Source organism: Colias philodice, chromosome 3 (genome assembly GCF_061535455.1).
Source record: "Colias philodice isolate Cphi_HAF_F1 chromosome 3, ilColPhil1 Martin Lab GWU primary, whole genome shotgun sequence".
Taxonomy (NCBI): domain Eukaryota; kingdom Metazoa; phylum Arthropoda; class Insecta; order Lepidoptera; family Pieridae; genus Colias; species Colias philodice.
This window is the reverse complement of record NC_143088.1, coordinates 5954641-5972621: the sequence shown is the minus strand read 5'-3', so window position 1 is coordinate 5972621 and position 17981 is coordinate 5954641. Positions and strand designations below refer to the sequence as shown.

At 31.8% G+C, this 17981-nt stretch overlaps 1 protein-coding gene across 1 annotated transcript; it reads left to right on the top strand.

Moving 5' to 3' along the window:
* The first annotated feature begins 5599 nt into the window (after positions 1-5599).
* LOC149489658 (protein obstructor-E-like) lies at positions 5600-7560 on the top strand. Its single transcript, XM_089714969.1, has 5 exons — positions 5600-5654; positions 5854-6045; positions 6941-7132; positions 7242-7317; positions 7425-7560. The coding sequence occupies exons 1-5, from the start codon at positions 5600-5602 to the stop codon at positions 7558-7560; spliced, it is 651 nt and encodes a 216-aa protein (XP_089571095.1).
* The last annotated feature ends 10421 nt before the right edge of the window (positions 7561-17981 follow it).

The window sequence follows — 17981 nt, the reverse complement described above, 5'->3', positions numbered from 1 at the left end:
TAGACCTAGAGATAAACTAAGATAACATGGCGCGCCCCTCCAAAATTCAAAACGTTTGAAAGTATTTGTGAAAGTATTTACAATGCACCACCAAGATTCACAACGCATGTGTGTGTCGTGGCCATATCTTAAATTTGCTCATTTCATGATATGATTGGCCATTTCACGAAATGGTCGCATTTCGTGAAATGGCCAATTTAGTTTAGCCACATCATGATGTGGCTTGAGCAGATCAATGATAAGAAATCATTTCACGATATGGCCAACTAAACGCGCGGATTTTTCATGAAATGATCAAAATGATTTGATCATATCGTAAAATAGTTTCATTTATCATTGGTATAGGCGCTGCAAGCTCTGTGTTTATGTGATAAGATGGCGGCCGCTAGCGAAAATTTAATTATTCGCTGTTAAAAACTTCATAATTCGTTTAATAACATTATGAAGAAAGTCATAGCAAAGAATTTACGACGAAGTTAGGTTCGAGTACTATGGAAAATGTGGATTATGTGTCCGCTTCTGGCACTCGCCGGCCGCTGCCGCGGCACGCTCGCTTTGCTCGCTCGGCTCGTGCATTGTTTATCAAAGTCTAAACTCTAACCTAACCTAACTGTTTTCTATTGCAAAAACGATTCGCTTCTAACATTCGCCGGCCGCTGCCGCGGCACTAACTTAAATGACTTTTAGAATATTCTGAATTTTTTTAATATTTTATGGACTCTTTATATTTTATACGATCTGGCCAACTGTAGATGGCCAAATCGTGAAACGTTGACGATTTAACGATCTGATCAAACTATGTTGGCCATTTGGCCATAGCAAATCTACGATATGGCCACGACATGTGCGTAATGAGACGGCCGTCAAACAAAAACAAATCCACGGATTTATTTATTTATTTATTTATTTATTTAAATAGGTACACATCACAGCTGACAATTTTGACTAATTATACACAAATTTAATCACATGTTACGGTAAAATGCCAGCCAAATTGTATGTACACAGCACAATTGAGGTTAAAAAAAAATTATTAAAAATTACTTTATTTAGCACAATTCATAGATCAAGTAAAATATTTTTTTAAATACATGTCATAAAATAAATTGAATCTAAATCATAGTACAGATAAATATCACATCACTATAGCTACAATACATTAAATTACATAAAATACAGTTAAATCAATAAATACCTATGTTACATTCAATCACATAAAATAAAATTCATTACATTCCATCACAGTATAACAATAAATTATGTCTAACAATCAGTAAAGTATCTAAGAACTATGGAAGTCAAAGATTAAATTATCAACAATTCATTCAAACAATTCATAGATCAAGTAAAATATTTCTTTTTAAAATATACATGTTAAAGCGTGGTTGTATTACGTAATTAAATACTGATATAATATTTCTTAGACATCTTTACTCGACCAAAGTCAAGACAAGAATGACTCGCAACTGCAGACGACCGTCATTTATAGGACGATTATTCGAGTGGCGTGACTGTGTGAGTCAGCGCAGGTGTTATTTGTGTTGTTTTGATCGTTATTTTGAATATGACATGTAATATTATTATTATTTGATAATTAAATGATTATTAATACTTTTATCCATTTGATTATTATTAAAATAATTGAATTAAGTTCATCAATTGATTTACTTTTAAAATATAATTTTATCTTTAATTTAAACGCGCTAACACGGCCATTCTGAAAAAAGCTCGTGCTCTGAGCGGTAATTCAAAACTCAAAATATCAATGATATAATTCACTTCAGCTGGTGACATTCCGACTTGTTTTAAGTAGTACATTATATTCAAATTATTTGTTTCTTTGTCCAGTTGTCAGGCTAAACCACTGTCTGGATCCATACTGACAAGTGACAATCAGGTTATTATTATTTTCCGCCCAGTTGTAAGACTAAGTCACAGAAAACCCGTACAGACAAGTGGCATTCAATTCTATTATTATCTGCCCAGATGCCAGCCTAAGTCACAGAAGACCCGAACAGACAAGTGGCATTCGATTGTATTATTATCTGCCCAGTTGTCAGACTAAGTCACAGAAGACCCGTACAGACAAGTGGCATTCGATTGTATTATTATCTGCCCAGTTGTCAGACTAAGTCATAGAAGACCCGTACAGACAAGTGGCAGTCGATTATCATAATTAGTTTCCATTACCGCTAACACGGTCATCTAAATTTGGCTTTGGTACTATTCTTACACGTACATAGGACACAATAGTAGTCTAGCAATTGCTTGTACTTTTCGCTTCATAGCAATCATTGTCGAGTATTATTGTGATTTACATAGGATTCGATAGCTCCACGAGTTTTTCCAGCTGCGAACAGCGGCTTCTGTATCTCATCTGTATCTCAACTCTCAAATGATAACCATAAGTCCTGGAACATAATTAAAAGTTAAAACATAAGTTATATCCGGCTTGGCCATAGTAAAACAATAACACAATAACGTCCTCGTACGTTCATTTGAAATGAGTACGGTAATTAATTATCTCGTGATGTCAAAACACAATGTATTATAACACAAACATAACCGCTCGGCCAAACTGACCTTATAGAACACCATCATATCCACATGATGAACTCAAACTCAAATATTGATTTATTCAACTGGAATTCGCTTAGAAGCGTTTTTCAATCGTCAAAATACAGAAAAATAATAATTTACCACCACAATAGCTTACACTGGGCGCCATCGAAGGCACCACATTGGATCCAAATTCCATGGGATCAAAAACTTATTATTTGTGACATAAGCACGTCGTTCGCTTACCACAATTAAAGGCTCAAATATCCTGGACAACCGCCCGGATTGCACATCACATTATAATATTGATGAACTACATTACCGTTACAATATTCCACACCACAAACATTTACTTCACACAACGCACAAGAAAACACACAATGTGCGAGTTCCTTCATCCTTGTTTACTTGAAGTCAATTCAATCCAATTTTTCGTAGATTGAAGTCCACAGTGGTATACTGTCATGATGGTGACAGTGACAGTTGCATACTGTCACGTAGTATGATGGAAGAATTTGTGCCAGCCTGCCAGGATTCCGAGTAAGGGCTGGTTCATCTTCTACTTCTGATGTTAAAGCGTGGTTGTATTACGTAATTAAATACTGATATAATATTTCTTAGACATCTTTACTCGACCAAAGTCAAGACAAGAATGACTCGCAACTGCAGACGACCGTCATTTATAGGACGATTATTCGAGTGGCGTGACTGTGTGAGTCAGCGCAGGTGTTATTTGTGTTGTTTTGATCGTTATTTTGAATATGACATGTAATATTATTATTATTTGATAATTAAATGATTATTAATACTTTTATCCATTTGATTATTATTAAAATAATTGAATTAAGTTCATCAATTGATTTACTTTTAAAATATAATTTTATCTTTAATTTAAACGCGCTAACATACATGTCATTAAATACATTGAATCTAAATCATAGTACAAATAAATATCACATCAATATAGCTACAATACAATAAATCACATAAAATACAGTTAAATCAATAAATACCTACACCTACATATTTGTTGCTCGACTAGTCACGCTCGAATCGCTCATTATTATTAGTAATGGCGCTGCACTGACGTATTCTATGAAAACGACACGTGCGTTGTCTTGGGCGCTCGGCAACTTATGATTAGTTGACCAACAAATCTGGTAATAAGTGAGATATTACGAGTACTGATTGCAAAAGAACTATGATAATTTTATTGTGCTCAAATACTGAAATGTAATTTTATTATTTACTCTATATCTTGCATGTTTAATGTTTTCAATAAAATGAAATCTTTATTAGGTATATATTTATAACACATTTATTTTTAGTGACTAGTTAAGACATCAAAATCATTTACAAAAATACGTAATCATCATTTATTTTTTATTATAAGAAAGTTTATAATATTATGTTACGAGCCAAGTGATAACAAAGGCATTATTCATACTGCCTGGGCATTAATAATAATATCCTCATTAATCACTTGGCCCACAACATTAATAATGAACTAAATTGATATGTTTTTGTATTATTTCAATAGCTGTGTAACTCTTGTATTTTTTATTTTTGCCTAACGGATCTTAGTCGTCCATTAATACACATAATAATTACTACACAACTACATAATACTAGACTACATAATAATTCAATAAAGGATATTTTATTTATTATTTATTTATTTATTTAATAAAACATAAATCAAACAAACTTAAATCTTATTGATCTCTATTGGCACTGGAACTAAAATTTTCTTCATCACTGTCATAGAAGCTTGATGTGTCATTTTCAGAATCGGATTCTCCTACGTGAATAATAAATTCTTGCTCATTTTTTTTCTTGAATATTCCATTACTAACTTGTTTTGCAATCAGTAGTTTCGTATTACTGAGCGACGTAGAATTAATAACTTGACTGTCTCAGACCGCTGCCGGCCTGCTACTAATTACTAAAGACGAATACGTACAACTACATACAAACTCCTTCGTAAGGATGTCACTACACACATTGAAACAGTAATTTGGAGGGGCGCGCCATGTTATCGTAGTTTATCTTTACCTATTCTTATTTCGCCAAGATAGTAAAAAAACCGTAAGATTTATTATCTAATTTGCCCTTAAGGCGCGTGATGAAAAATTTTTCTTGACCCGTTTTTGATCGTCCATAACATGGCAGATGGCAGCATTTTTTGCTTTGGGGTAAAATATAAAATTGATTTAAATCATTTAAAAATATTTTTTTAAAGAATCGCTCCCTAAGCATTTTTCGTTTACCTACTTTTCAAAAAGAAAATTCACTTCAAATTTCCAAATATCATTATTATAATATATTATGTTTTGTCATTCACTAACCCGGGTCACTCATTTGCGTGCAAAGATTCATTCAATTTATGAATGTACGAACGTTAGTAAGTAGCTGTTTGACTGAATCGCTAAATATCAATCAGGCAGTTTTTTCTATTCTTTATGAATTTATATTTATAAAGGCATATTGAATGCCATAAAACCAAAATATCAATTTCAACAATTCAGGCAGTTAATTAAACGGGGCCGTTTAATAAATAGCATTGGCTGATTAAAGCTAATCGGCTACGACATAAACTAAGAATATGCATAATTCAATGCCTTCGTAACTACGTAAACCAAAAAAAATTGCTTTGACTTTTTGCAAGAAACATTATTTAGGATGATGATTTAAAATGAATATGCCTTACGTTAAAGAAATTATTTGATGTACTTTATAAATTGCTCACCGAGGTATTCACGTAGATAATCACTACTATTTGCTCATTAATTAATATTTCCTCCGGGGAGCCGTTATCGCTGATTGTATGTATTATACCGTATGGTGAGTGTGCGGTTTGTTAATGGCCTATTTCAGTGATACTCTGTATTATCGGTCATTTGCTGATGACTAATTATTAAATAATCTTATGGTGGTTAAGTTTGATAATAAATGGAATATAAAAATAGTATTTCGTAAAGCAATGTCAATCAGTTGAGAATCTTTGCGCCTTGCATAGGTCCAATTATAATTTATTATCATGATGGGAACTAAATTATTGCTAGCACTGCAACTGCTACCACTGCTTGCATTCGGTAAGTTTTATACGTGAGTTTTAAACTGATATAAACAACATATATTTTTGTTATTTACCACCGAGTCTTTTTTACAGGGAATGCTCAAAATACTGGTTGGAGTAATTCAAGCCCATTAAGTTACATACAATTACGAGTTACATACAATTGAAATCAAGTAACGAGTTTACAATTTTTTATGTTTATATTTCTCTTTCAGTGGTACCTGAGCCTACAGCTGATTGCCCTAGACCATATGGTTACTTCCCATCGCCTTCTAGCGATTGCGGAAAATATATCAAGTGTCAAAAAGGCAAAGCTACAGAAACGACTTGTCCAGCTGGCCTCGCATTTAACCCCGTAACCGCTATATGTGATTGGCCAGCTAACGTTCCTTCCTGCAATCCAGATGGTATTTATTATTTAAGTATACTACTTATTAATAAAAAGTAATTAATACTTTTTACGGCTACTACAAATAATAACGTTCAATAACATCAATTTGAGAAGATATATATAAATAGTAGGTAAAAACTAGCCTGATCAAATTATGGGGTTCAATAAGCCATTAGTTGTTTGCTTTGTGAAAATAATTCTATTATTCAAATTAAAAAAGTCATATTTTGTTCTATAAGGGAAAATAAAAAAATTGAGTTTTCAGTTCACCTCAGAATTTAATACATCTTTGTAAATAAATTTCTGGACTGTCTACAGAACTTGGCACACATTTAGATCTCATTTCTTTTTTCGGCAATTAAGTCGACGATTGAACTTGGCTCCCCTTTTTTATTACATTTATATTTTTGGTGGGATAGTAATATTATGTCGTCAACTGTTTATGACGTATGGTGAGTGTGCGGTTTGTTAATGGCCTATTTCAGTGATACCTACTCTGTATTATCGGTCATTTGCTGATGACTGTAATTATTAATAAATAATCTTATTGTGGTTAAGTTTGATAATAAATGGAATATAAAAATAGTATTTCGTAAAGCAATGTCAATCAGTTGAGAATCTTTGCGCCTTGCATAGGTCCAATTATAATTTATTATCATGATGGGAACTAAATTATTATTGCTAGCACTGCAACTGCTACCACTGCTTGCATTCGGTAAGTTTTATACGTGAGTTTTAAACTGATATAAACAACATATATTTTTGTTATTTACCACCGAGTCTTTTTTACAAGGAATGCTCAAAATACTGGTTGGAGTAATTCAAGCCCATTAAGTATAACATTACGAGTTACATACAATTGACATCAAGAAACGAGTTTACAATTTTTTATGTTTATATTTCTCTTTCAGAGGTACCTGCGCCTACAGCTGATTGCCCTAGACAATATGGTCACTTCCCATCGCCTTCTAGCGATTGCAGAAATTATATCAATTGCCAAAAAGGCAAAGCTACAGAAATGACTTGTCCAGCTGGCCTCGCATTTAACCCCGTAACCGATGTATGTGATTGGCCAGCTAACGTTCCTTCCTGCAATCCAGATGGTATTTATTATTTTATACTACTTATTAATAAAAAGTAATTCATACTTTTTACGGCTACTAGGTAGGTAATTAAATAAGTATAAACTAATACGTTATATTCTTATTACAGATTTCCATGGAGTTATATGTCCTGCACCAGAAATTGATGAAAACGGAAAAGCTTCAGACTTCATTTACAAATTCAGGTAGTTTTTTACTTTAATATAATGAATTTATATTGTTAGGTACGCCACAACATTTTGGTATGTAAAAGTAATAATTTCACATCTAATTCGATTAAACCTTTTTCTAGACAAGGCAAAAGCTGCAAACGTTACATCGCGTGTCAACAAGGGAAGCAAAGTCTGCTCAGTTGTGATGATGGATTCTCTTACGATGATGCTACCCAGAGTTGCATTGACTCAGATTTGGTCACAAATTGTACATAAATAAATACCATTATTATGTTAACACTCTTATTAAAATACATGAAAAACAATTAACTTCTTTTTTTCCGTGCCTCGTCGATGTCCTAAGAAGTATACCTAATTGTCATGGCCATATCGTAGATTTGCTCATTTCATGAAATGATTGGTCATTTCACGAAATGGTCGCATTTCATGAAATTGCCAACAGTTTGATCAGATCGTTAAATCGTCAATGTTTCACGATTTGGTCATCCACATTTGGCCAGATCGTATAAAATATAGAGAGTCCATAAAATATTTAAAAAATTCAGAATATTTTAAGAACTTGTTTATTGTCATTTAAGTTAGTGCCTCGGCAGCGGCCGGCGAATGCCAGAAGCGAATGGTTTTTGCAATAGAAAACAGTTAGGTTAGGTTAGGTAATAGGTTAGACTTTGATAAACAACGCACGACCCAAGCGAGCAAAGCGAGCGTGCCGCGGCAGCGGCCGGCGAGTGCCAGAAGCGAATCGCTTTTTAAAAAAGAAACAATTATAATAATATAGTCTAGTAGGATATATAAATATACTTAGTTATAGGATTTTAGACGCATTTTTTTTCAATATAAGACCTCTTCGTTATAAATTATGAAGTTTTTAACTGCGAATAATTAAATGTTCGCCAGCGTCCGCCATCTTATCATATAATTAATACAGCGCTTGCAGCGCAATAATATTAATGTAACTATTTTACGATATCTATACATATAATAAAATCGTAGGAAAGTCAAAACTGTACATTGAATATTTTTTTAAAAGAATACTTGATCCATGATCTATAATCGATATAGAAGCCAAAAATATAGTTTTTAGAATTTTTGTCTGTTTGTCGGTTTGTCTGTTTGTCTGTTTGTCTGTATGTATTTCCGGGCTAATCTCAGAAAGTACTGCATAGATTTACTTCAAATTTTGCATGAATATTCCTAAGAGGTCGGGTGAGGATAGTTTAAACATATTATCATGATATCACCTTCGCGGGAGGAGCTGTGAACCTTTATTTTTCTTACATATTCCGTGTACTACGACAGCGTACAATCTAAAGACTCATGTTTAAATGTTGGTTTCGAGTAAGCCATGCTATTATCTAGCTTTACAAAATAAAAACTATGTCATTTACGTAATTTGGGCAGAGAAACAGTTTAATGAATTTAGTAGTATAAAGACAAATTTGAAACAGCGCCATCTATGAGATTTCGTAAAAATCAAATCAATTTACATGTTATCACTACTGAACAACTGTTGAAAATTAATAATTTAAATATAATCATGTTATTTATTTAACTCTTTAACCCATATCTTCCCTTCCCTATAAGGTGCGCTTATATTTCGTGTGAATATACTACATTTTTAAAAGTGAGGGTAGATGTTTATTATTTTAAGTCAAACTAGACACCATTACAATTAATCTAATATTGATTGTGTTCATTGGTTACATTTTTAATCTTCGTGTTTTATAAATTTATAAAGAATAGAAAAAATTCGATCACGAGGCGGGACTCGAACCCACATAATTTCGTGATCGAATGTGTCTATTCTTTATAAATTTATTATTTATAAATTTATATTTATAAAGCATTTGAATAAATAAATAAATAAATAAATAAAATTAAAATAAATGTCATAAAACCAAAAATATCAAATTCAATCTTCGTGTTTTGTGAATTTTCACCATGCGTTCCCACAAAAGGTAAGTTGTTACTTTTATAGGTATTTATTTTTATAATGAAAGCAATTCATGTTTTTTATTGGTTTTATAATGGTTTTATATTACACTTTTAGAATGAAATAATAAAATGATGAATTCTTTTTGACTTTTACAAGATTTTGAGGTGCGTTGGGAACAGTAGTTTGTTGATAAAATTTTATTTGTAAGTAGCTTTTTTTATTGATTTACAATTATTAACGTTTGATTTTTTATTTACAGATACAATGTTCATAAAATTATATCGCCTTTGGAAGACTATTTCTGCTGACAATTTTACAACACCACTTGAAAATTGATGATTTGATGATGAAGATAGTGGCAGCAAGGATTAAGTGGAAATTAGTAATCATCCGCTTCGTCAATTTTTGACTGAAGTTAATGTCCAACGTATGGTTCAATCATTGGAAGTATCTCGGGTAATTTTGGAGGATATTTTTCAGGAAGGAGAGGAGGGGCAGCCAACCACATATCAAACTACTACGTTTTAGTACCGAAAAAAATGTTATCTATACATATAATAAAATCGTAGGAAAGTCAAAACTGTACATTGAATATTTTTTTAAAAGAATACTTGATCCATGATCTATAATCGATATAGAAGCCAAAAATATAGTTTTTAGAATTTTTGTCTGTTTGTCGGTTTGTCTGTTTGTCTGTTTGTCTGTATGTATTTCCGGGCTAATCTCAGAAAGTACTGCATAGATTTACTTCAAATTTTGCATGAATATTCCTAAGAGGTCGGGTGAGGATAGTTTAAACATATTATCATGATATCACCTTCGCGGGAGGAGCTGTGAACCTTTATTTTTCTTACATATTCCGTGTACTACGACAGCGTACAATCTAAAGACTCATGTTTAAATGTTGGTTTCGAGTAAGCCATGCTATTATCTAGCTTTACAAAATAAAAACTATGTCATTTACGTAATTTGGGCAGAGAAACAGTTTAATGAATTTAGTAGTATAAAGACAAATTTGAAACAGCGCCATCTATGAGATTTCGTAAAAATCAAATCAATTTACATGTTATCACTACTGAACAACTGTTGAAAATTAATAATTTAAATATAATCATGTTATTTATTTAACTCTTTAACCCATATCTTCCCTTCCCTATAAGGTGCGCTTATATTTCGTGTGAATATACTTACTACATTTTTAAAAGTGAGGGTAGATGTTTATTATTTTAAGTCAAACTAGACACCATTACAATTAATCTAATATTGATTGTGTTCATTGGTTACATTTTTAATCTTCGTGTTTTATAAATTTATAAAGAATAGAAAAAATTCGATCACGAGGCGGGACTCGAACCCACATAATTTCGTGATCGAATGTGTCTATTCTTTATAAATTTATTATTTATAAATTTATATTTATAAAGCATTTGAATAAATAAATAAATAAATAAATAAAATTAAAATAAATGTCATAAAACCAAAAATATCAAATTCAATCTTCGTGTTTTGTGAATTTTCACCATGCGTTCCCACAAAAGGTAAGTTGTTACTTTTATAGGTATTTATTTTTATAATGAAAGCAATTCATGTTTTTTATTGGTTTTATAATGGTTTTATATTACACTTTTAGAATGAAATAATAAAATGATGAATTCTTTTTGACTTTTACAAGATTTTGAGGTGCGTTGGGAACAGTAGTTTGTTGATAAAATTTTATTTGTAAGTAGCTTTTTTTATTGATTTACAATTATTAACGTTTGATTTTTTATTTACAGATACAATGTTCATAAAATTATATCGCCTTTGGAAGACTATTTCTGCTGACAATTTTACAACACCACTTGAAAATTGATGATTTGATGATGAAGATAGTGGCAGCAAGGATTAAGTGGAAATTAGTAATCATCCGCTTCGTCAATTTTTGACTGAAGTTAATGTCCAACGTATGGTTCAATCATTGGAAGTATCTCGGGTAATTTTGGAGGATATTTTTCAGGAAGGAGAAGAGGGGCAGCCAACCACATATCAAACTACTACGTTTTAGTACCGAAAAAAATGTTATCTATACATATAATAAAATCGTAGGAAAGTCAAAACTGTACATTGAATATTTTTTTAAAAGAATACTTGATCCATGATCTATAATCGATATAGAAGCCAAAAATATAGTTTTTAGAATTTTTGTCTGTTTGTCGGTTTGTCTGTTTGTCTGTTTGTCTGTATGTATTTCCGGGCTAATCTCAGAAAGTACTGCATAGATTTACTTCAAATTTTGCATGAATATTCCTAAGAGGTCGGGTGAGGATAGTTTAAACATATTATCATGATATCACCTTCGCGGGAGGAGCTGTGAACCTTTATTTTTCTTACATATTCCGTGTACTACGACAGCGTACAATCTAAAGACTCATGTTTAAATGTTGGTTTCGAGTAAGCCATGCTATTATCTAGCTTTACAAAATAAAAACTATGTCATTTACGTAATTTGGGCAGAGAAACAGTTTAATGAATTTAGTAGTATAAAGACAAATTTGAAACAGCGCCATCCATGAGATTTCGTAAAAATCAAATCAATTTACATGTTATCACTACTGAACAACTGTTGAAAATTAATAATTTAAATATAATTAAGTGTACGTACGGAGTACCGCAGGGCAGTACGTTAGGACCTACTCTGTTCTTGATTTATGTCAACGAATTATGTAAACTCAATATTGGATGTGGACAAGTTACTATGTTTGCTGATGACACTGTTGTTCTCTTTAATGCAAAGACTTGGTCTGAAGCCATTGATAGAACTGAAAATGGACTTCGATGCATAAGCAAATGGTTAGAAAACAGTCTATTGACTTTAAATACGGGGAAAACTAATTATATTTGCTTTAGCAAAACCTCATCTATGAAGCCAAGGGGGAACGTCAATGTTAAATTACATATCTTTCCATGTAACCGCCATAACAAATCTAGCGTATGCTCTTGCCCAATACTGAATAGGACCGTCAATATGAAATACCTGGGTATCTGGATTGATGAGAAACTAAACTGGAAAGAACAAATTATTAGCACGTCGAGCAGGCTCAGACAACTTATAGTTATTTTTAAAACCCTAAGAGACATTGCAACCCAAGAGTTAATTATTAGAACATACAAAGCACTGGGTGAATGTGTGATCTCATATTGTATTGTTAACTGGGGTGGAGCTGCGAAAACATACATGATACAAGTAGAACGTGCGCTTAGAGCTCTGCTCAAAGTATCGTTCAAACTACCGTTCCAATTTCCAACATCGCTGCTATTCAAGAGGGCTAATGTATTGAGTGTTCGTAAGATTTTTGTGCTTCAAATAATTAAACGGTTTCACCGCACTGAGGTACCGAAAAATAATAATCCCTTGAATACTAAAAGAACCTATCGTGTACCAGTACCTTACACTAAGACTCGTTTTGCACAAAGGCAGTTTTATTATCTAGCACCCATTCTTTATAATCGTTTCAGTTTATATATTAAAAATGCTTTTGCTCTCACTAATCATAAAATATTACAAAAACTAAAAGAATGGCTTTTACCACTCGATTATTCTGAAATAGAGCACCTTTTAATGCCCACATATACAAAATAATTACCAAATATACCTATAAATTATTTTATTTTATTTTTTTATTTTCTTTAATTTTATTTATCTACCTATAATGATAAGTTTAAAATATGTTTTTTTAACTATATCAGCTTTCTTTTATGTTTTAAAAACGACATTGGAACACATTCACACACATACATACGCACATACAAACACACACACACACACACACACATACACACTACTTGCACTACGTCTTCAAAATACACTTTTTTTTAATCTTTAATTACTTCGTTTATTATAAATGATACTAATCAAATAATTATTTTAATTGTATTAATTATTTTAATTTTATTAATTATTTAATTGCTAAACAGTAAATATTGTGGAACTAAATATTATGTTATGAAATGTAAATTGTTTTAAATATTTTAATTTATTAATTTTTTTTTAAATATTATGATTTATAAATTTTCTTCTTGTGTCAACTTTAAGTAAAATTTTCTTTGTAACTAATTACTATTTTAATGTATTTTATTGAACTATTCTAATGTATTGTATCGGGAAGGCACAGACTCCTGAAACACAGCGAAAGCTATATTGGGAGTCTGGGGTCTATATTTTGATGTAAGGAACCTTGTTCAATAAATGATTTTTATTTTATTTTTATTTTTTTTAATCATGTTATTTATTTAACTCTTTAACCCATATCTTCCCTTCCCTATAAGGTGCGCTTATATTTCGTGTGAATATACTACATTTTTAAAAGTGAGGGTAGATGTTTATTATTTTAAGTCAAACTAGACACCATTACAATTAATCTAATATTGATTGTGTTCATTGGTTACATTTTTAATCTTCGTGTTTTATAAATTTATATAAAGAATAGAAAAAATTCGATCACGAGGCGGGACTCGAACCCACATAATTTCGTGATCGAATGTGTCTATTCTTTATAAATTTATTATTTATAAATTTATATTTATAAAGCATTTGAATAAATAAATAAATAAATAAATAAAATTAAAATAAATGTCATAAAACCAAAAATATCAAATTCAATCTTCGTGTTTTGTGAATTTTCACCATGCGTTCCCACAAAAGGTAAGTTGTTACTTTTATAGGTATTTATTTTTATAATGAAAGCAATTCATGTTTTTTATTGGTTTTATAATGGTTTTATATTACACTTTTAGAATGAAATAATAAAATGATGAATTCTTTTTGACTTTTACAAGATTTTGAGGTGCGTTGGGAACAGTAGTTTGTTGATAAAATTTTATTTGTAAGTAGCTTTTTTTATTGATTTACAATTATTAACGTTTGATTTTTTATTTACAGATACAATGTTCATAAAATTATATCGCCTTTGGAAGACTATTTCTGCTGACAATTTTACAACACCACTTGAAAATTGATGATTTGATGATGAAGATAGTGGCAGCAAGGATTAAGTGGAAATTAGTAATCATCCGCTTCGTCAATTTTTGACTGAAGTTAATGTCCAACGTATGGTTCAATCATTGGAAGTATCTCGGGTAATTTTGGAGGATATTTTTCAGGAAGGAGAGGAGGGGCAGCCAACCACATATCAAACTACTACGTTTTAGTACCGAAAAAAATGTTATTGCCAAATGAAACATAAATTTTGCACTCACAATTGTACAAGTTATGATTTTTATTCTGACTTTGCTGTTATCTGATTATAATATTTATCGTTATGGCTATCGAGGTACCGACCGTACTGGGATGAGAGTACATGATATTATACCTACTCATCATCCAGGATTGCTTAGAGCATTTTCACACTGAAAAAGATGTTTTCTTTGAATCGTAGTTGCTTCATTTATTTATTTTTAATCATTTTACATAATATGTTTTATATTTGCCCATTTTCATTATATTTTATAAATAAAATGGAACCAACATAACTTTGTTGTGTAGGTATAATTTCTCTATTAATAATCCGTAGGCATATTTTCCGAGCACCCCATTTAAGGTGCGGTCCTGAAATTATAAAAAGTTAATGTATACTTTTGCCTAATATAAGCTCAAGATCATTTTTAGATAAAAATAACAAAAAGAACTTATTTATTAAAATTTAGTAGATAAAAGAAATTATGTTACGATTTTATAAGAAAACACAGTATATTTATTAGGCGGCGGTGATCTCTTCCAGGCAAAAGATATTCATCAGCTCAATAAAATTGAATAGTTGTTGTTAGTTATTCTTTAAATTCACTGATTGTAATGAGCATTTCCGCATGCAAGTTGTATCGTAGTTTAGATATATCATAGTTTTGACACATTACAGTTCCAACAAAACCCTCAAATTTTTGAGCAGAGTTGAGCAAGATAATTTAAAAAATGTGCTGTGTTAAGATATAGATATATATAGATATTATAGAAAAGGTTAGTTCGTTGATAATTATCATTTCTTCATCATTTACATGGGTGTTGTTAAATGTTAGTAAAAATAAACTTTGACTGTTAATACTTTTGTTCAGTATTTACCTGTATGATTATTGCTTGGTAATTAATATGTATATTTTCATGTCGTATAGCTAATTATAAACATAAGTGTGATGTGAAACTAGCTGGATTTATTTTTACACACTCACAGCCATATATTTTATATTAAAATAGTGTAAATCATAATATTTTTTCACAATTAAAAATATTTCCTTTTTTCTGATGGTGTTGGCATCGAATTAAACCGCGCTGACGTTTCGTTCATTAAAAGTGATGTTATGAGGACCGAATATGTAGCCGCCTCAACTTACGGAAACGAGAGTAACCTGCGTTGTCTGTTAGTTATTGTATAGTCGAATTTAACGTTACATGGAAATTGGAATCTAAATATATTATGTATACTTAGGTATATTAAATCTGTACATGAAATATATTTCCTAAATAACTATCACGGGGTGATTAGGGATCGACACTGATGCCAAAGAAGCAAACAGTAAAATTTTTGTCCGTATAACCGGTATAGAAACAAAAACTACTCGACGGATTTAAACGAAACTTGGTACAATTATTTTTCATATTCCTGAGCAGAGCAGTAACTCCATTTTTAAGCTTTCGTCGCGTGTGCAACCTTAATGGTTAAAGCTACACAGAGATCATGTATGAAAGAAATGTTCTCCTTATTATATAAAAAATATCTCCCGACATCATAAATGTCTATCTTTTATGGTTGACTCACAATAACACGTGTAACTTCCGATAGCTTAGGAGTTCGAAGCTTTCTGATTATATTTGTCTATAACACTCTCAGTCCGTTTTAACTCAATTTTTATTTTCATGCATCAGTGCCACCTAAAAAATCTTTAACTCGAAATTCGAGCAAAGCTAAGAAAATGAGAAATAAGAGTTCTCAAGAATCGTTAGAGGTATACTCTAGGCCGAAAACAACACGTGTTATGCCGAGAACCTGAAACCGCTTCACAACGAGAATTGCGGCTCACTGCTGACCGCGACTGACCGCTGACTGACCGCGAACGGCATGTACTATCCCGTGAGACCGAAACCTTCACTGAGAGGGTATAACGTCTCACAGCTGATCACGGCCGTCACATTTTATCTCGAGAATCTGAAACTTTTACTCAATATGAAGACCGTTTGACAAATGATAGGGTGCACCATAATATTATTCGATCTCTTGAAGATGAACATGAGCATAAGCAATGACTAGAGTAGAGACGCGAATATTACAATTAATTGAGACAAAAACGATTATTAAGTTTGTTTAATGAAAGATTAAGAATTGAAACTATTCGGTCTCTGGAAACGGACGAATAGCGAGAGGCCCCTCTTACTGCAGACAGATTTCGCATAGTCTTAATGACTTAGAGGTAAACATAGAAGATCAATCTACGAATTCGGTGGTGGGGTCCGACAAATATAAAAGTGGGTTTTCTTATAACCTCACAATTGATTACAGATCATCTTCTGTATAGGCGATATTAACGTAGTATGTTATTTTTGTAATGCTTTAAAGTGGAGTAAGGAGTCGGCTTTCGTTTGAAGATACACCGGAACCTTTGAAATCACTACTTTTAGAGGAACATGACGTGCAATCTAAACAGTTCTTAGACAATATTCGCTCTTATAGTAGTGCGTTTCAAATGATCCTTTGGTGCTCAACAATTATCAGAAGGTCCTTTCATGCTTACTTTTAAGATACAAGGTCAAGTTTACCATTTGATAGGATCCCTTTTGCCTGAAGGCCAACCTAAGTTTCTTTAAATATATTTTGTATTCGACTACAACGAATAGTCGAATACAAGAATTATCAATATTTCTCGAATTTAAAACTGAACTCATTTCACAATTTTAGAACATGTTTCATCAGGTTAATTCGTATGTATGCAGTTTTAAATCGACATTAGAAGCTTTTCCTCAAGATGGTGATATTAATATAAGATTGTTATAAATGCCGATAGACGGACGTCTATCGGCACTCAGGAACTCCCGTATAACGCCCAGGCCACAGTATTACAATTTTTCCTACAGCAGGGCGACGAATGTATTTTCGCATAGCAAAGGAGGGGAACTCGCGGGGGGTCAAGTGACGCGGGCCACGTACCATTAACATGCTTAGTTTGTGGTACCGAGCGCGAAAGAAAGTCATCGTGTTTTTGTTTTGTTACTATGTAAACTAACGTAATTTAATACTTAGGTACATATTCTATAACGGTGCGCTCAAACTGTTAATCTACATTTAATTTAGATTATTATTTGAAATACTAAGTAATGTAGAATTTAAATCACATTCCTTCATGTTTTCCTCAGATTTTCAATTTTCTCCGATTTTAAGATTTTCAGAGTGTTCAATTTTAATGTAGTTAAATTTTATAAGAGACAATTAAGAACATTCAAAAATAAAGTGTCACGTATTTTTTTTAAACGACGAATGACCTAAAACGACGTAATCGCGGACGAAGTCGCGGGCAACAGCTAGTGATCAAATAATTTTGATCATTTCATGAAAAAACCGCGCGTTTAGTTGGCCATATCGAGCGCATTTCATGAAATGAGCAAATCTACGATATGGCCATGACGTAATAATATTAAACAAATTATAAAGCAAAATATTTGGAAAATCCAAAAGTGCACGCCTCATAATTTTTTTTAATAAATATTTATTAATTATTATTT